The 21,183-nt window shown below is 39.5% G+C and overlaps 2 protein-coding genes across 8 annotated transcripts in view; one reads left to right on the top strand and one right to left on the bottom strand.

Moving 5' to 3' along the window:
• Nucleotides 1–8,364, bottom strand: part of col18a1a (collagen type XVIII alpha 1 chain a) — a 75,874-nt gene extending 67,510 nt beyond the window's left edge. For both annotated transcript variants that reach the window (XM_080903868.1, XM_080903869.1), the window contains exons 1-2: nucleotides 8,200–8,364; nucleotides 8,042–8,115 (exon numbers count right to left, since the gene is read on the bottom strand). In XM_080903868.1, coding sequence (XP_080759994.1) covers nucleotides 8,042–8,115; nucleotides 8,200–8,204 — 79 coding nt within the window. In that variant the 5' untranslated portion in view covers nucleotides 8,205–8,364. The remainder of the gene's footprint in view (nucleotides 1–8,041; nucleotides 8,116–8,199) is intronic.
• A 5,652-nt stretch (nucleotides 8,365–14,016) lies between these two features.
• obsl1b (obscurin like cytoskeletal adaptor 1b) overlaps nucleotides 14,017–21,183 on the top strand; it is a 38,046-nt gene continuing 30,879 nt past the window's right edge. Inside the window, exons 1-3 of one of the 6 annotated variants that reach the window (XM_080903563.1) lie at nucleotides 14,017–14,647; nucleotides 16,395–17,494; nucleotides 20,194–20,463. In XM_080903563.1, coding sequence (XP_080759689.1) covers nucleotides 16,480–17,494; nucleotides 20,194–20,463 — 1,285 coding nt within the window. In that variant the 5' untranslated portion in view covers nucleotides 14,017–14,647; nucleotides 16,395–16,479. The remainder of the gene's footprint in view (nucleotides 14,648–16,394; nucleotides 17,495–20,193; nucleotides 20,464–21,183) is intronic. The other 5 variants (XM_080903564.1, XM_080903565.1, XM_080903567.1 and 2 more) reach the window with 5 other exon arrangements.

Raw genomic sequence — 21,183 nt, 5'->3', positions numbered from 1 at the left:
TAAGCAAAGGCATGTTAAAATACACATGACTAGGATTTTACTTTGTTTGAGCTGGTGCACCAACCTGGTTTAAAACAAGTGAACTTTGTGAACCAACAAGGTAGGAACAAATATCCCCACAAAGAGGACTTGAAAAATGATAGTAGATATTACTGGTATTCCAAAGTAAACTTGGACTCTGCTCCACAAGCTTTTCAGAGGAGTAACAGGAAACATTTATTTTCAGGGCTGAACACAGACCAACAAATGACCAGATAAACATCAAAAATAAACACAGACTGCAGAATTTAATACAGCCACTTTCCACAGGTCCCATCTATGTACGGTATGCCAAACCCAAAACAACAACACAGTTACTCTTACCTGAGGGCATTCATAGAGCAGTGACCTTAACATGCTGTCTGACTTTCACACAGGGAAAGAAAAGAAGGGAGGCAATAAGAGACTGGTTGAAAACCAGCACAAAACTAGCCAAAGCCTAAGGCGAACACAGGCCTGTTCAAGGGCCTGGACCGTATCATGCGGATACAGTCGGGTCATGTTTAACTGCCAAATACAGACTTGATTACTTCCTCTCACACAGGTGCAGAGAGTATGCATTTCTACAGCACACTCAACTGGAGTAGAAATGATGTGATAGGGGTGACTTGAAGGTGACATGAGGGACTAGATATTTGAAAGCTGATCTCATTCTTGTGTTATGAAGTGACCCAAACAGGCTGTGAAAATAATTGTTTTTGTCACTTCACATGAAACATGAAAGTCTGCTTGGCAATATAAGACCTATCATTAGAAAATGCATGTATTTTAATAAAAACACAAGGTAAACTACACACTGGATTTAGAAGATTTACCCTTTTGTAAGCACTGTAGTGCATTAGCAGTTCTATCCAAGATGTACATCTGAGAGGGGGTCAGTTTTAGGTTGGGTTGAATATATTGAACATACTTGAACTGTGAGAGTCAGATCTGTATGAAATTACAGGGTCTTTGAGGAGATTGAAACAGACATTCATATGAAATGAACGACTGAAACAGTTGCTGCGCAAACCATTCATTAATTTAGAGTTTAAAACAAGATAGCAAGATGTTCCAAAGGGAGGTAAATTTAGTCCACCACTGCATTCTTACCTTGTTCTTGTCTTGGTAAGACAGGATGCAAAAGGAAACTTAAGGTTACAAGGACTTTACATGACCACAACTACTTAGCAAGCCTAAATAACAAGGCTATAAACATGAGCTGTGAAACAAAAGGGCTCAGTTGACTCCAGCGCAGAGTCTCAATGGATGTTTCAGCCAATGAGGTGGTCAGTGTGGAAGAGAATTTGACTGCAGACCTTCCAGGCTGTCTCAGCAAACAAATAACCCTGCAAATCTTTCACTGGACCTCTAAATATTTAACATCCCCATGGTTGGCCTATGTTCCTCCTCTCTAAGTCTCTTATTAATGGATGGCGCTGTGCCACCTGGTCCGTAACAACCACAGAGTGAATGGAGGGCATCCTTTATTATCCGCGAGCTTATGATTCACACAACAATTAGCAGCTTCCAAGTTATGAGCAGCTGAGGCATTCACTTTGTAAAAGTCTAGGCTTAGCACATCATCAAACAAGACCGTAAGTCCTCCATCTCACTGTAGTGATAAGCAATGACATGAATGGAAAAGGATTGGATACTGGATGCTTTCCAAAGTTGATGATGAAAGGAAGTCACCTTCAGAGCAAACTGATGCATTTTTAAGGTCGGGCTGTCCACAAAACAGCAGTAGAGTCAATGGCTGATTTCAGTTGTCAGTTAATTTGTTCCTGTAATTCTTTTTCTATCTTATTAATTCAAACCAAGTGCACCTGGAAACCTCACCTCTTGGTTTCTGGCAGGTACAGTAAGGATAGGTCATCAAATCTCATACCTTGCTCAAAGTCCTACTTCCGGCAAACACATAGGAAAGTAAAGGATCGAGCTATAGGACTCGGCAAATCCCTCTTTTGTGAGAAGATCTCTCGGTTTGATGGTAATCTCCCTCTCCCAAGGGATTCTCTTCAGCCCACACCCCCACGTGAGATTTGTGACAGGGTAAAAAGAGAAGTGCCTACAGACACAGCAGATCTTGAGGGACGGGTGAATGAGTGGAATTCAAGGATGCCTTGAAAAGCAGTCTCTACATCATGAGAGTCAATCAGAAGATAAGATGACGTGGAGAGCGCAAAAAGAGGGATATAACGGCAACATGAGGTTCAAAACGCACAATGGCATTCCTGAGAGGGGCCTCGTGAAATGCTGAATGGTCTATTCATTCATTTTTTTTTTTAAAAACACATTGGGTGGTAGCTGGTGCCTGTGTTAACAGTGCTCACATCTGACAGTTAAAATAAGCTAATTTCAGATTGAAATCTCCAAAGTACCTTCTAAATAGTGTAAGAAGATCACATCATAACTAAAGACATAAAGCAGTCTATATGGTCCCTCTGAACCAGTCATAGATTGTGGAGAGTGAAAAGCCCACAGCTTCGATTTCTTAGGACAAGAGAATGTAAATGGGTGGAGTGGGGGTCTCTAGTTTCATGCCTCTGTGTTCAACAGGCTGTCAGTGAGGACAAGTGAACACTACCTAAAGCTGGAGACTGGGACAAAGTGCCAGTAGATAGATCCAGTTTCCCCTGCTACAGCCAAATACGGCTTTGTGGTGGAAAAATCTGCACCTGGTGGCCATGGAAACCAGTTTTCATCCAAACGAGAGCCAGCAGTGCTGATAAACTGAAAGTGAGCCCTGATGAAAATGTAATGCTTTCTAAAGGAGCTCAGCGGCTTTTGCAAGTTTCGTTTGGGTGTCTAAAACTACAACACTGCCACTATGAGCTGTGTTCACCCTTCTTCAAGAGGCTTGGGAACATGCTCCAGTCTATACACTGTTACAAAGTTAATGTCTTCTAGAGCTGAATACTCCATGATTTAAATATTTGTCACTTAGGTTTTTTTTTATTGACTGAAACTTTTAACTTTTAACCAAGAAATTGTCAATCTTCAGAAATCTCTTTTGCAGGAGTGTCCTGAACAGAGATGGGCAGTAACGCGTTACAAGTAACGCGTTACTGTAATCTGATTACTTTTTCAAGTAACGAGTAAAGTAAGGGATTACTATTACAAAAACTGTAATTAGATTACCGTTACTTTCCCGTAGGAACGCTGCGTTACTGCGCTACTAAAACCGTGATTTTTTTGCGAGAATGTCTCACGACAGTGACGTAAGCGAGTGCGACGTTCGTGACATCAGCTGACATATCGCTTTATCACCTCTTCAGGTTGTAAATCGTGTTTTTAAAAAGTAACTAAGTAATTAATTATTTATTTAATTAATTAATTATTTTTGAAAATAAGTAATCAGTAAAGTAATGGGATTACTTTTTTGGGGAAGTAATCAGTAATTAGTTACTGATTACTTTTTCAAGTATCTTGACCAACACTGGTCCTGAACAATCAGGCAGCAGCCTATTCAACAGTGTTTATTTTACTGAGCAAACAAAAGTATACAAAAACTGATATTACAAAGTCATTATTGCCATACACACAAAAAACATCAAAATCTGCAACAAGGGACACGTCTGCCTTTAAAGAACACTTTCACTTTCCATATGAAGCGCTTCAATTCGTGATTACATGCGTGTCTAAAGCAAACTTTGAACAATTTTTCAAACATAAGACACGTCAGTAAATAGTCCACTTCAAATGAGTTTGCACTACTGGAAATACAATCCTAGGTTTAGGCAGAAAATCTGTCTGGAAGGAACATGAAGGAAGCGGCACACATGATGCCCACTCACAGTTAATGAAGTGGATTATTGGCTGTGTAAATCGCACACTGGAGCAATCCAACATGACAAAGATTGAAAAAACTGGCTAATGTGTGATCTGGCGGCATTGGACTTCTCGCATCCTCCTCTGTCAAGCGAGTCCTGGAGAGGTTGAGGACTGTAGTGCATGTGTAAAAACGGCTTAAATTCAGATTATTCTGCCAATTCTTCCATGTATAATAACAAAAAAGGTACTGGGTTATTTTGCTTTGACTGCTGGATGAATTCTTGGATGAATTCTTCAAGAACTCTCAAGAACTGAGCTGCACTTGTGTCTTCTTCTTCTGCATCAACCAGCAACTTAACTATGCTCACACCTTTAATTAAAAAAAAACCAAAACATGCATATGCTGTAGTCTCCTGTAATTTCCGTACCTTCACACTTTAGATTTTACGTGGATTACAGCTCGGGGAGACCAGCAATGACGTGAGGGTTTTCACCACAAACAGGAAAGAGATGCTAAGTGGTAAGAGGGCACTCAGTGTGCCATTATTGCGGGAGATAGTTGGGCGTACAGAGCAAGTGGCCCGACAAATCCTCTTCTGTTGCAACATAAGCAGTAATTATGGTGTTCCTCTGTATTTTGCCACAGTCAACCCAGCATTTTGACATCAGGAACAGCATGAGACAACAGCTGAGTGCACCTGAAACACCAAGTGGTAGGAGAACATAAAATAACAAATAACAGCTGTGAGCAACATTCAAAAGGATGCCCTGTCCTCAAAAGCAAGATAACAGGGGGACGCTGCAAATAGTGAGGCAACACTGACCAAAGGCCTTTAAATGCCAGGAAATGTTTGTCAACATAATTAAAACAGATTTGATTTTTTTCAGTTATTTGAAATTTAACCTAAAACCATCAAAATGCTGCAAATATAAAGTTTGATCCATAAACTGTTTCCTAAAATGTAAGTTTCTAATACAACGCTTTCAATGTCACAAAGACAACTTAAAGACATAAAAGGTGAGCATTTAATGAATTTGCTCCCTTTCGTTTTGTCATTCAAATGCAACATCTTGTTTACGCTTAGACTCCAGTTTCGGTGCTGCTTCTGGTATAGCCAGGATTGATTCATAAATCCATTTTGTGCATGCATAAGCCGGGTTAACCTGCATGCAGCAGCCTTTTCTTTGTGTTGAAACTATAATCAAAATAGAAGAAAATGTGGCTAAAGGAGGATATAAGGGTGAGGTGAAACGGTCTACATGCATCCAAAAAGATGATCTACGCAGTAGATCCCAAACTACATGAAAAACAAAGGAAGGCCAGTCATTCTTCCTTTCTTGTGTGTACACACACCTAATTCAAACAGTGTTCTTTGTCATGCAGGAGTGATTCTTAAACTTTGCCGAGCTTTCGGGTGTCTAGGGTAGATGTAGATATACAACTCTTCCAGATTCACTTTATGATCCAGATGGGTTAGATTAAGCTTTCAAAGCAGGATGTGACCACCGTGGTTTTCTTACAAAAACATACCGACTTTAAAGTAAACGACACCGAATGTAAATTTCCTCTTCAGGCTACTTGGGAAATGTGTTTCTAATGTAGACAAGCTTTTCTTTTTTATATGCAGGTCTCTGACAAATGTGCAGTGTTAACATGAGTCGTAAGAGGCACGTGGTTCTCGTTGAAATAACTGCGTTTAGAAAGTTTCATGGGGGCGGGGAGTGTTCGGATTTGGCTTGTTACTGGAGTATGCAAATTTTCGAACCCATTACCAGTAGCAAACTTAGACCCAACTTGAATTAGAATGGCTGGCAAACATGACTAAAAGACATACTGGTATATGCAAGGGCAGATACCATAAAATGCAGGTGCCAATCACCTGTGTCTCTTTTGAAACTGCTGGAGAAAGAGCAGACCAAGGCAGAAATCCAGATATCCTCTCTACCTCCTGAATGATTCCCACCGACAACGTCACACACAAATGTGTGTTTACACAGAGTCCAACCCACACACACTTTCCACAGACATAAACCTACTTAGCAGAGGTTTAATTAACTGTCTAAACGCTGGCGGTTAAACACAATGTAGCAAAACAAATGCTAGAAGAAACCTCCGAACCTCGTGCTTATGAGACACTTCCAGAGATGTTGATTGTGCATAAGCAGGTTTACTGACTAGAAAATCCAGGGATTAGACATCACAAGGTTCACTGAGTCAACTGAATCTGTGCACAGTCGCCCCATTTATTTCATTTAAGAGTTACACTGATCCTAACAGAGGCACCAATCCAACAGCCACCCACGTAAGACAACCTAACTTTAATTCTTGAAGGGTTTGTTGCTTTCCATTTAGAATATGTTGTGTCTGCTGCTTACAGCAAATTTACCTTCTTATGGTTTCCCTGTGCATATATCTGAATCGGTGCCATCTACATTTGTTCTTTTTCTTCAAGTTTTTGCACATTTCCCCTAAACTTTGTTACTGGTTCACCTGCAATGCCAATGCCTAAAATAAGTATTTAAACCAAAAGAAAAACATTTTGTATTTTTAAAATAAACCAAACTCAATTTTTTTCCAAAGCAACAAAAAAGGAAAAATTCTGATTCTGAATCTCTGAGTCTCGAAGCAGATGTTTCCCTTCAAATACTGCAGCTGTACATTACTTGACACATCAACAGATGTTTGGGTGCTCTGCATAAGCTATGCTTTTCCACCATATATGCCTACAACAAGAGCATCAACGTGTAGGGAGTAAGATTATGACCGTCAGTTAGTCTCCAGAAAAACTTTAAACATGAGCAATTTTGATCAAAAAGCTTGTAAATTACAATTCATATTCATCAAATATGTCTGTTCTGTATTTTGTATTGTATTGTATTTTGAATGTATTACGTTTTGTTTCACATGGCTGTCCTGTCCTCATGGCCATCAGGCTTGTGCACAGAAATGGAGAAAACCCCAAGCCAGCTGTGATTTTCAATGTGGCATCTAATTCAGCCATTAAATGGCTCAGTGGGGTGTTCCCTTGCAGCCGTTCCCCTTCCCCCCACCTTGTCCCGTTTCCCTTAGGCAAGACCATGCTGGGTGCATGTCAAAGATCACATGACAATAGAGATTCCTGACCCAGCCGGGGGAATGGGAATGAACCTAATTCAACCATGTCGCAAGCTGCTGAAGCATTGCTCTTGAGACAGAGTGGCGGACCGGTGAACAGCATTCATGTGAAAATGTCACGTTGCTCACAACTAACTATTTGAACATTTTTACATATTAGTATTTAAGGAATGGCAAAATAAGAGAGAAATAAAAGGAGGTGAATGACATAAGGAACCAACTCCTTTATTAAATGGGCTGCATTACTTTTAAGAGGCGGTACATGTAGAGTTACAGTCATCTTGGCATCATATAGTTCCTCAAAGACCCTACAGTGCTGATCAAATATTAATTGTCAGCCTCTCAGTTTCCTCTCCCTATCATCTGACAGCCACACAGTTCTCCAACTTAACGTTTACCAAATTAAATGTAGGACATTCATGATTCTCAAAGATAAATAATTCAAGAACATATGTGAGTTTTTTCATTGTGTGGCTCTTACAGCCCTTTAGCACCATCATAGAGGAAGAAATGCTCCACTGTCTTTTCATGCTGTTCAGCTGCTTTGGCACTGTAACGACTACAAGGATACAAGTTCTGCTGAGGTGGACACACAGGAGTGAAAGAAATAAAAAAAAGAGCCTCTTTTCAACTGACATGAAAACACTACAAGGACCAGACACAGAGCAAGACACAAGAGGGACAAAGAGACAATGAAACTGTGTTGAGGAAACACTGCACACCTTGGCCTTGGAAAAAAAATCTAAATGGCCCAGAGCCACTTCATGTTCTGTGTTTAATCTTGGAATCACAGCAATGTGTCATCACACAGAAACGCTAATGGACCAGTTAGTGGCACATAAAAACTTTCTGTAGATCAGACAATGCCACCCAAGCCAAACAGTGAGCTAACATCACTCTCAGCATACAGCAGCAGGTATCATGCAGGTGTCCCTGACGTTTCTGTAAGGCAGGCATTAAAAAAATATAATTTATTGTGGATAAAAGAATTTTTGTCCCAGCGAGTATATGTTAATTAAGCACGGAGATCACGTGATTCACTGATTGTCTCAAAAGTCTCTGAACTAATGATTTCTGCTGTGCATGCGCCACCAAAGCACAGATACTCTCGTCTCCAGCATAATTTCTTACCTGACCACTGCGATGCCACCGGACCGGCGAGAATAAGCGCGCAGCAGACCAGGCGCTCCACTAACGAAGAACACCTGCGGAGGCAGCAACACTCACTGTAACTTCAACGCTTCGCCCAAAGCTTTACAAAAAGTTTCAATCAAAACGTAAAGCGGTACCTCATCTTCAGCTCTTCGTTCACCAGGCTTGATGGGGAAGCTACATGGACTGTTTTTGGGGGAGTGAAAGGTGCAAAAAGTGAGCTCAGCTTTCCCGGTCCAGAACACCGCTGCTGCGCGCTGCCCGAACAGCTGATGAGGACGCAGCGCTTCTGCTGGAAACAGGAGGAGGGAGAGACCTGCAGGACTCCACATCAGGGACTTCCGCCAGGTCCTAAAAGGGAACTACCGCACACTTCGACGACTGTATGCTTATGGAAATGTTAAATAACAATAAAAGTGTTTGGAGGGGATTGTCACCATTATTTTTTTTTATTACTTTAATTCTCATTTCGCAGTAAAACTAAAACGCATATTTAAAATATTCCTCACATTTGATACTAAAAGGAGAGCAGACAGCACATCACAGCTGAGGTGAGGTGAGCAACTATCCCACTTTATGTGACCCTACAGAGTTTTCTGAAACAAGGTGCTTTCTACAATAAAGTCAGCACCCTTCAATATAAGAGACAACATCCCAACAATCACAAGATGCCCCTTGCAGAGGCATCAGAAGGGAGGAAGAACTCCTTTTTAACAGGAAAAGACTTCAGGAAGATCCAGGCTCAGGGAGGATCAGCCATGTATGCAGCTGTTTGGGGCTTGAAGGAAGAGAGACACCAGAGGAGCATCAGAGACGCCACAAACAATCCGGTTGTTCAGTCTGACGTCACTAGCCGTGTCTGGGTCTAAACTCCGCTGCAGGTCCATATATCAAACGATCACTGTGGCATTACTGAGAGTTGAAAAACTGTCTAAAGTCTTTCATCTTTAATAAAATGATCAGCGTTCTGCTCTACCAGGTGTAACAATTGAGTTTAACATCCAGGCATCCATGAAAACGGAATTTATGACATTTAACGGAGTTAGAAGTTAGCAGGGAGTTAGCTCGCTAGCTTCTATCTAAATACAATATAGCATGTCCTGACTGCGGGGTTTTGGAAACAAATTAAAACGTACAGCTCTGTTATCACTTCCAGCATAAATGAAGACAGAAAACTAAACAGCAGTAACGTTTGTAGGGTTACTGAAGTTGGGCTAGCTGGTATATAATGATGTGCTGCGTGACCGCTAGCGACACAGCTACGTTAGCATAATATAAACAAGCTAACTTTTTTTTCCACTCGATAAAAGTTACCGTGAGTGTTCTCGGTGGTCAGGAACAAATGTAATCGCATGGCAGGATGCTGTAAAAGGACCAAACTTCAGCCAGGAGAACAACTGAGATATTCCATCCACAATACGAGGTTAGTCATTCATATACTGCTGCATGGGCTGGGCTGTAGTTACATCCTAAGGTTTTAAAAACTGAGCTTAAATAAATGATTAGCGGTAATAAAAGCCGAGGGAGGTCAACAGTGATCACTGACTGTTTTAGGAGCTTTTTGAGATCAAATAGAAGAAAATACATAACATTAAACATGTTAACAACACAAAAGCCATATTAAACGCAGACTACTTTAGACCCGGAAGTAGGATTCGTCGCGTCATCACTGAACAACCGGATAAACAGGACAAAGAACAAACTACAGATGAGATCAGATCAAAGTTAATGACATGAATTAGCAGCATATAAACACAAAGGGAGTGAAAACAGATGAGTGGGACAAAACAGATTTAAATCAAATCCCACATTTAAAAAGGAGCCAACAAAGAGAAGTTAATATGGCAGAAATATGATCTCTCTTTCTAGTCCCTGTAAGTGCTCTCACTGTGGCTTATGAGATGAATAGAAGGAGCTTTAAAAAGCCTGATAATGGGGAATTTTATACTCAAACAACCAACGAATGGACTACTTTTTCACCCTGAGACCGGATGTTTCTGAGCACAAACACTGTTCTTGATTACAGAAGCCAACACGAGTCTCACATGAAGCATGCACCCCCAAAGTTATGTGCTGATCAGTGGATGCATTCATATTAAAGCCTGGTAATGATTGCCAGACAGAACAGCCATGATAGTACTGCAAGACTACAAAAGTAAACCTTAGCTTCCACTGACGCTTACATTTTAACCTGCATTACTTGTGTGTCTGTTTATTTAATATCAGACCCCTTCCCAGCATTAGTAAAGCACCCCACATTGTCCCAAACAAAGATAAGATGTGCTCTACATTAATTTATTGAGTAAAGCTTGTCTCTCACACCAGTCAAATCCAAGTTGCTGTTGGTTGTCCTCCACCTGTTGGTATTAGCTGACTGTGAATGGGTGAAGAACTACAGCATGACCTGAGTAAACCTCTGATTTCCACAGGAAAACCTTCAGTCATTCATATAAGTTTGCACTGTCACTATATTCTCGAGATGTGGTGGGTTCACAAGCACAAACCTGACAACATAATGACCATTTGTAGCTTCAGAGGGCTTACTGTAATTTATCTTACACAGACATAATAAAAAGGTGAGACCTACCTGATGAAGATGGAGGTTTTGGGAGGAAAAATAAGAAGAAATTTAATTTCACTGAATTTAAGACTTAGAAATAATAATTCCTGCTTCATACTGGCTTCAAACATTGCATCAGCGGTACATTTACATTATCTGAGTTGGTCCCATATCTGTTATTGTATTATTGAGAGGCTACATTTGAAAGCATCAGACATCAACAGTACGATGTGAGCAAAACAAAACTGCAGGACAAGTGAGATGATTATGTGCAAATATACACACAAATTTACTGCTCTTACTGCACACACATGAACTCGCCTTCATATGCAGTGGTGTATAGATTGATGGATTACAAGTGGAAGTGTTGCTCATTGATTGGCTTAATTGGCTTACAAAAGAAGAACATCATACTCATCATGAGACACACTGGTATTTTTAAGAGAGAACTTTTATACCTTCTCTTACTTTTTATTTAAAAGTTTGTCATTAATTAAGCAACGTGGACGTAAAACATTCAGCACTGATTAGGACACACATGTAAAAACAGGCAGCACAGGACAATGGAAGCCAAAGCACACAGACTAAAAACAGCACGTATCCCAGGGTAGGTAAAATATTAAATAACAAACAATAACTGTATGTATGAAAACAAAATGAACACTGAAGGGTATGTCTCCTTTGATTGTGCAATATCCACCCTGTGCAATCATTGTTCTTCAGCTGTGAACAACTTTACAGTAAATAATGATACAAGCACACACTCACACATACACAAACACTGCAGGCCTTACTGTAGCCAACAATAGATTGAAAAATCGCTATGTAAGTCTTCTAACAGATTAAAAAATAATCGTAACGGAGTTATATTAAAAATCATGATAGTTGGGGACCTAGCCTTTGGATTGGCAGACTTAACATGTCACGGGTTTTACCTTGAAAGGTTTGTATGTTGTGAGCTGTGTTGAGTCATGTTGCACTTACACAAAATGACCAGCAGAGGATGAAATTGGTTTTCTTTTGAAAACCTGCAAATGCAACATTTGAACGTTGTCCATTATCATTTTATTGTGCACTGCACTGCTGGGTGTGTTGTGCTTATTATTTAAATGTGATATAACACAACACTGCACTGTCTGTGTCTCTGCTAGGTTCTTTGGTCTGAAGGAACAATAACAGCATCATTAAATATTTTGTTGCAATCTGAAAAATCCCCATAGATTTTATGAGGCTTAAGATCCAAAGCACGCTGTTTATTGATGCATGTTAATGCTGCCAATATATGCAGAGGTAGCAAGATGCACAAATGCATGTCTTTTTTTTTTTTTTTTTTTTTTTTACTAAATCATTAATTTATTGTTTCATTTTGTTTATTGTTTTGTTATTAAGTGAACGTGAAATCACAGGAAAGGCACTGGATTCAGCCCTGTAAGACCAACTATTAAAATCTGCTGCATTAGTCTGCAGACCTTCAGGCTGCTGTCTGGACATGTCCACAGCTCTGTGGGTGTCTCCTCATATTCTTGTTAAGGGAAAACAACACAAAATGATCTGTTAAATGCTGTCTTTTAGAAACACTTTACGGAAAGACGGGTGGTCCTTTTTCCACAAAACAATCATAAATAATATTACTTGCTTTTTTCAAGTTGTTTTGTTGGGGTTTTGTTTCTTTTATTAAGCCTTATACATAAAATAATAAAATGATCAAGCAGTCTGAACTATGCTTCTATCTCTATGCTACTTACACATTCAGCATCCCTCTCAGCGATTTGCCACCTTATTGTTTGGGAGGGGCTTGTGTGTTGGTGTCACCAGGAGGGGTGGAATAGGCTGCTCATATGAACCCAAGTAGTATTTTGTTGTTGAACTTCTATGTTAACCACAGCTTCTCCATAACATACATCCTATTTGAACATAAGGGAGTTCATAAGTGCACACGGCACCAGGACATCTTAGGCTGCAAGTTGATGATTGATTTTGTCAATCAACAGATCTGCAGCCGTATGTTCTGGAAACTGGGGAATGACACATCAAAAGGAGTGAGAGGTGTTCATCTGTTCTGGGCACCTCCTAGGGGGCATTCTGGGTACCCCCAAAGGTAATTATTACACCTAAAGGAAAGCATAGGTATCTTTTGGTAGCTAAAAAGATTCTATATTTTAAATCTAAACTTTAAGGAGCAGGAGACTGTCTGTTTTAGGCCACATCCAACAAGAAACTGGGTAAAAAGTCAGTTTTCTTCTGTATTCATGTTGCATACTGGTAGTTTGGTGGTGCAAAGGTTCACACTGTGACTCCACAGTGAGACGTAAAAGACCAAAAAATGCTACACAACTGGGAGCCCATCTACCTGTCATTATATTTAAAATAATGGGTAGCCAGTTTTGCACCTTTTTAAAATTACATATTTTTAACATTACATTAAGGCACAAAAAAGACATCACCAGCTGAAGACTGGTCTCTGTAAGGGACAAAGGAGTACCCTCTGTCAAAAGTAAAACCGCATTACATTAGAGGTAATCTGTCATTACCATTCCAGTAACAATTTAGTATATTTTCTGAGTCTGCAATACAGGAACTGTCCTCACCATGCACAACCTTTAAAGGATTTAAGCTAAAACACAACAAACATTAGAGCTATGTATGTAAGAAAACATTACTTCACAGTTTTATTGATGTTGGACATTTCACTATTTTTATGTTAAATTAAATCATGATGTGCAAAAATATCCTTTACATTTTATAATGTATTAATTTGAACTGTTACTCAATCGTGGGCGCAAATTGTTTCATAACTAGTTTCAGAGGTCTGAGTTATATCACATTACTCCCAACAGCTGAAATCTGGGAAGGAGGGAGTGTGAGCAGTGGAGCAGCTAAACAGCTGAAGGGACACTGTAGCCCACGTTAAGGAAAGATCTCATAATCACAGAACAGCCTTACACGCTGAAAAACTCCAGCACGCATGTCATACAATGCCTGCTTTTACCACAAGGTATAGGATCAAATACAGGCTATTGGCTACTATGGAAGAACAGACAGGTTAAATTGCACTAACAGTTGATTATCCATATAACACAAAACCTTCTCAGGAACATCTCAAAGAAGAAAACAAAGAGCCCAAGGCTTTGACCAGATTAGCTCCAGTCTGAGCAAGCATTTGTGAGATGTGCCAGGAGAAGCCAGATCGAGGAAGGCCCCACCCTACAACCAATGTAGGTGCCAGACATTACAGGACACCCCCAGAGGTCTTGTGTCTATGGCTCAGTTAATCTCCACTATCTTAGTAGCAGGAGGCGGACCTAAGCAACATTACATGGGTGGTTTTATTATCTATTGGCTGGTTGTTGCCTTGAGTCGTTTGCATATTGCACAATAACAACAGACTAAAAGCTGAAACTTTATGAGACCAACTTAATCGTATTAACAAATAATTCGTGCCTTACAAAGTGTAATCTGAAAGGAAAAAGGTTAATATGAGGAGTTTAATGATGATAAACATTAAAACTTAAAAAGCTTGCTGTTCTCTTAATGACTTTACATTGCAAAACCTCAAGTAAGCTAAGCAGTTTGCCCTGCATTGGCCACCTTACTATCTTTAGCCCCTGCTGGCAAATGAGTGGAAGTGCCTTACTTATCTTCACTGCTGTCATCGAGGCAGCCAGTATTTTTAGGGGACAGCAGCAGCTGCAAAAGCATTTAACAGTATTCCATGAACAATGACACTTGGGGTGTCGAGGGCCTGAACAACACAGAGATTGGGGGACCGCTCTGTTGTAGTTAAACAGGAAGCTCCCGTGGATGCTTATGTTTCGTTTTCTACCTGTTCTACTGGACAAAAGTCAAGAAAAATGTACTGCCGTAAAACTTGGGACCTTTGAGGACAGCATGTGGTAGCATGTTTCTGAATCTGAAGTCAACTTGGGACATTACTCAGCCTTCAGGAGACGGGCGGCCTCTTAACTCGGACGGAGATTGCAAATGCGGAATGTATGTTGACGGTTGTTCCTGGCGACTGAAGGGAGGTAGGTCATGTGAGGGGTACACAGCACAGCTTCACAAGGGGCAGAGGTCATTCCAATTAAATCAGACAAGTAAACACAGGGGTTAATCTCCTCTTTAAACCTCCACAGGGAATATTTAACTAATAATGCAATCTCTAAACTGTCTGCGTGAAATTTTATGCAATGTATGAAATGTAAACATCTGAAATTATTCAGCCGTTCCAAGAAAACGTGCATCTTTTTCATCAGTTTTCAGTTATTCAAGGGTTTAAAATCATTTATTTATATTGTAGTTTTTTATTTTTGGAAAATGGTAAAGAGTATAAAACAGTATTATTCAGTTTTGCAGCAGTTAACTGTGGGCTAAGTTTACAAAATCAGTAACAACAGTATTTTATGGTAATTATGATAAAAATTATGTAAAATCTATCATTGAAAACCTTTTTTTTTAAATTTGATTTGATTTGATTTCTTGACACTGAAAAATGGATCCATAGACACAAAGTTGCAATTACGGGTGGATAGTGATAACATTTTAGCCATGACAATGCCATGATCAATTCTCCTTTTAAGATCAAAATTTTCATTGATTTGTGGAAACAAGTAGAATATGAGTAAAAAAAAGAGCAGGCCTACACAGATGATCAGTGTCACCTTAACTGTTTAATTATCTTTGATTTTTTTTCCCTTTTTTGAGTACAGAGAAGGTTGAAAGTCACTCAAGTGTGCAAAAACTCCTGTCCAATGAACATGACTTCATGGTTTTGCAATGTGGAACTGTCAGGAAAACATGTCAGCAGTGATTAAAGAAACTGATAAACCCGAGGGAAAATATTCCTGAACAATTTGACAAACTGCAACCAGTTCTCAACTGAAACATGTTCTCCATTTCTGTCCCTAGTTTCAACACTTAAGGACGTGTCCTAAAGCACACACAGACAAAAATATATTTAAAAATAAATATATTCTATAGATTTTATATTCCAATAAATATATTAGTATTTAGTACTAAATACATTTTTATAGCAATAAAATTAAATACAATTTAAAAATTGAAGCTGTCGTGAACTATTACTAACTTTTATATAAAAACTGGTTCCTAGGATTGGCTAAGCGATACTGATTCAGGATTACGATTAAAAAAAAAAAAACTGTGACATTTAAAGAAGGTATTGTCCAACAGCGCTGCCAACAAAAGGTGTGAAGGAGGCTCACCATATTTTGACAGCAAGGCCTCTTGGGTGGGGATACTGTGATTTCGGCTGGTGTTTGTGTGAGCACGCGGGTTTCTGAGCTGTCTTTGTGATACCTGACACACACTCCCTCACAGGTCTTTATTTAGGCTGTACTATATTAAGCACTTTCCCATTGAAATACAGCACCAGCTGTACTGGCTATGTGTTGTGGCTGCAATTGCAGTCGAACTAGGCTGGTCCCGCTCTCACTGTTAACATGTGATTTTCTCTCATGCAGACAGCACTAATTAAATTATCCCTAATAATCATACCATGAGTTTGTGCTGAAATGCATGCACTTAAAGTGGGAGGCGGCTGAGTGCTTTAATGTGTGTTTGAATCTATTCCAAAGGGTTCATTTCCTATGGGAAAATGGAAGAATAATTACATACCACAGACAGGTATTTAAGGCTGAGTCACCTTTATAATTTAGAAAAACAAATTTAATCTCTAGTCTTTTCATTTTTCAATGTTATACAGCATGCCTAAGCTGATTGTTTTGAAAGTAAATTTTTTTTCGTTTCTTCTTGTAGAAACCTGCAGTGTGGAAGTAGGTTGGTCTTGCACCAGTGAATAGCCACTTACTGCTCTCCTAAACTGCTTAAGTAAGAAGCAACAATGGATGTCTTTGGTGGTGCGCCACGTTTCTTAGCCTACCCGAGACCTGTAGTGGTACAAAGCGGCACTGATGCAGTGCTTAAGTGTCAGATTGGTGGTGATCCAAGGCCTGCCGTTATCTGGGAGCGAAGCAATGAAAAGATTGACCCACAAGGACGATATAGGGTCTTTGAGGATGGCAATGTTTACAATCTCATCATCTCAGCTGTCACAACTGAGGATAGTGGACAGTACATATGCAAAGCAAAAAATAGCATTGGGGAAACTTATGCAGCTGCCACACTGAAGGTGGAAGGTGAAGCGCAAGAGATGGAGCTGCGGGAGGAAAATAAGCCACTATTCCTCATCAAGCCCCTCTCCACTCGTGTCGGTCGTGGGGAAGATGCTGTCTTCTCTTGTAAGCTTTGGGGAAACCCAAAGCCAGAGGTTATCTGGGAAAAAGACGGTAGAAGACTCAATGAAATATTTGAAAGCACACATTTCAGTGTAGGCTACCAGGATGGTGGATGGTTCCAGCTCAAGATCTTTAAGACCCGTGCTCCTGATGGTGGTGTATACACATGCAAGGCAAGAAATGAATTTGGGGAAGCGCTAGCAGGAGCTGTGTTGCTTGTTGATGCAGGTCCAGGACATGAAGAAGAAGGAAATCGCAACGGCTACATAAATGGCCACTGGAAAGTCCATCAGGGAAAACAAAGGAGTGGCAGGCAACTGCCAAACCGCCTAAAAGACTACAGCATGACCAAGTCAACAAAAGTAAAAATGTTTGCTGTGACAGAGGGCAAACATGCCAAATTCCGCTGCTTTGTGACTGGTAAACCCAAACCAGAAATAATTTGGAGGAAAGATGGTAGACTCATACTGTCTGGAAGGCGTTATTTGTTATATGAGGACAGAGAAGGCTACTTCACACTTAAAGTTCTTTATTGTAAGCAAAAGGATAACGGAGTTTATGTTTGCGCTGCATCAAATACTGCTGGGCAAACCCTCAGTGCTGTACACCTTTCTGTCAAGGGTAAGTCAAGATCACTTTCAGTGCCAACTTTTATTTATGTAAAAAAGTATGTAAAAGTACAGTACTGTGTCAGTCTGGAGCCACCCTTCACTTCACCATTGCTTACAAGGAGCTAGAAGTTGTTGTAATTTTTAAAGTGACCTAGTTTTCCAGGATTTCTGAAGGTTATTCAAAGCTTTTCTCTTCTTTCTCTCATTTTAAGACCAGGCCCCTTGTACTTGGCCATTTTCACAACACATTTTTTTTTGATTGTTAAGCCACTTAACACTGACCTATGTCTCATTCAAGCAAAAAACAAAACAAACAAAAAAAAGTCAGCTAACTCAAGGGATGAACCAGTCTAGCAGTACTAGTACTAGCAACATGTCACAAAAATTTACATATTTTGCTCTAATTTCTTTAATTGAATCTTTTATAAATTTTTATAAAAGTGAAAAATATCACAGTTTAACAATGTGATGAAATAGTTTTTGTGTACCAATAAGGTGATTTCCAAAGAGTTATTAGCTGGAAACTTGTCATATCTTGACATAGTGTGCAGTGTGTCCTGAAAAAAATTAGGAAACTGGACAAGTGGAGGACAAAAGAATAAATAGCAGGTCTAAAAACTATCTGAAAGTCATGTGCTTAAAAACAAGACAAAATCCAGCCTCATCAGAGCCTGGATCTCAACATTATTGAAGTTGGGTCGGATCATCTTGACAAAGAACATAACATAGCAAGCAGTCATCCAAAGATATGATTGAGTATTAGGGACAAGGTAAGAAAAAAAATATCATTGCTCATTTTAATAATAAAGTCTAAATTTCAAGATTAACTCTTTTTTCAAACTACCATAGTATTTTGACTTTTTTCTCAATATGCAACTTTGAGAAAAAAGTCTGCCACGTTTGCTATACCCTCTACAAAAAGCCTTGTTTAGATGAGTTAGTGAAACAAACTGATCAGCTGTCTTGTGATACAACACCTATAACATACACTGACACACACTCTTATGTGCACTTATTGCACAAGGGTGTAACCACTGATAACCTTGCATCTGTCCACTGCCAGCCATTTAATTTTGTGCAAATCCACTCTTTCAAGCTTGAGTGTTTTTCCGTCTGTAAAGATGCAACTTTCTGCAATATCTTCCTTATACTTATCACCACACTGTGTTTATGTGCTAAAAGAGAAATCATATCCTGGCTTTGTACTAAAACAGATTCTGATATACAGTTTCACGAACCTTAAGGGTTAGTGGGTATACTAAGGGTATAGTAACCATGGCAGCTTGTCTTGAAACAACAACGGTAATCTCTACATTTAAACTTTTTCCTCGAAATTGACTTTTTTCATGAAATAGAATTATGATGTTAATCCCAAAATTTCAACTTTATGAATTTTTTTTTTCTTAACAAGTACCTAATACTCCTTTGTAACAAGATGAGTTTTGAATGTTCTTCAAAATCCCTGGAGAACTATTCCTGAAAACTAGAGAGCTGTGCAAGAGTTCATGCAATCTTGAAGGTTGGACTTTCTTAAAGAATATAGGTGATCATATCAAATACTGACTTTCAAGCTTTTCACACTGTTCTGTTGTCTTGTATACTGCATTTCCATGTATGTTTGCACATGTGTCAATAAATCAGTAAACCTATTTTTGTAACAAAATATAAAGAATTGAGGGGTGGCTTAAGACAATATTGTGCATCTCAGCCACAGCCTGTGGTGCCTTTTTTACTGAGTAATGGAGGAGTAGAGAGTGGGGTGTTCTTGGATCAAATTTCTATCCATTTGATGCTAGGATGATGTCAGTGAGATAAAGAGGTACTTTGAGACCATATACTGGGGTAGGGCCAAAAAGGCATGGCAAAAGTATTTATATATATATAGGGAGAGAGAGATAGATATTGCCCCTGCAAATAATCAGCAATCAGATCATCCCTGGTACACTGGCAGTTGAAGGAAATGTATTAATGATCTGAAACTGGACCCAAGTGATACCTAAACAGGCAATGTTCATTAGCTTGAGGAAGAGTTACGCAGCGGTAGGATGTCTGCAAAGTTACTTAGCCTGTGAAGGGTCCAGGACTCGGTGTCCATGTGATTGAAATCTTCGGGAAGAGGATCTTATTTCTCACATGGCCCAAAGAAGTCCAACCTCAAGTATTGTACTGTATCAGCTGGAGAGAAAAAATAGAACTGAGATAGAGTTAATGGTTAGTGGCGGCTAAGAAGAAATTTTAAATGGAAGATGGTTTGTATAGCTGCGTGTGTAACTGGCCTTGTTAAAACATTAGTAAGATAATGTAATGATGAGCTTTGCACACACACGCCACTAAATACAGTCCACATTCTTTTGTTTACAACTGTCTGGTACTGTCTGATGGTGTCAGTTACAAACACTTTATTCTCTATCTAACACCCCAGTGTGTTAATGACCTTCCCATTCCTCAGCTAAATAAGCCACTTGTCTCATGATTTTGCTCATCTTGTTTGCTTATCTGGAATTTACTGCCAAATATATTCCAATTTACAGTGTTTACTACAAGGGCACATGTAGTCTGAGCTTTTGCTAGATCACCTCGCTTCAAGAATTTATATTGAATTACTAAATTCATTGGATAGATCAAATAAAATTTGAATATTTTACATTTAGCACTATGAGAGATATCATATTGGCTCAAACTGTTGCTCTTCTACTTCTTTGGTCCCAGAGCCGCCTGTGCGGTTCAAGCAGCCTCTCATTGATCTTGAAGTGTGGGAGCGGGATTTGGCTGTTCTCGAGTGTGAAGTTCCAGAGGACTCAGTTCCCATCACATGGTATCTGGAGGACAGACGACTGCAACCAGGGGCCAAATATGGAATGGAGGAGTGGGGAACGAAACGACGACTGACAATTCGTGACATCGGAGTTGATGATGATGGGATTTACCTCTGCGAGATGCCTGATGGGGGCAGAAGCATTGCAGAGGTAGCTGTAAAAGGTAAATTAGAGCTACTTTATATCGGATCCTATTTCAAAAATAACACAATGCAAAAATGTGCAACGATTTCATATGCAGACTAAGCAATATAATTACTATTTCTTTAGGTGGTGAAGGTGGTGTGTTTGTCAGTTTTTTCTGGTTTAAAGTATTTGCAGAAAACACATTATCTCAGATTTGTTTGTAGGACTGCCTTAGGGTTTGTTGTTCCTGCAGTGAAAACATTGACTCTCAGTACAAATCCTGTGAAATTAAAAAATAAAGTGCTCATTATTCTCAGCAAGAAGAAAGAAAAGCCCTCAGAGAACATTGTTTTTCCTCGGCTGTGCACATGACACCTCCAGTTGAAACACAGACTAGCTTGTCAGAGTCTCTAAAGGAGATCTCAAAATAAAATAAAAAACACCTATGTGACTTGCAATATCAAGACTCTTTAGCATGTAAAAAAGTAAAAACCTGTCCTGGCTAAACTACAAAGGACAGATCTTCACAAAAATGAATGCATAGGTGTTAAACATTAGTTTTGTAACCAAGTTAAACCAGGTGCTTTACAAAAGCAGTGCAATACAAAAACAGATGCCTGCAGACACAGGTCTTTAGTAGCTAACATTTTTTGAGGTAGAATTTGAGGCACACAGCAAACGTTATTGGTGCCAGATCAAAAACTGTGACCTGCAAAGAAGGCACTGGGAAACGATTTTGTCCTCTTGATGAGATCAG

The sequence above is a fragment of the Rhamphochromis sp. 'chilingali' genome (genome assembly GCF_963969265.1).
Source record: "Rhamphochromis sp. 'chilingali' genome assembly, chromosome: 14".
Taxonomy (NCBI): domain Eukaryota; kingdom Metazoa; phylum Chordata; class Actinopteri; order Cichliformes; family Cichlidae; genus Rhamphochromis; species Rhamphochromis sp. 'chilingali'.
Note: the sequence above shows the minus strand (reverse complement) of the source record. Positions and strands in the feature narration are given on the sequence as shown.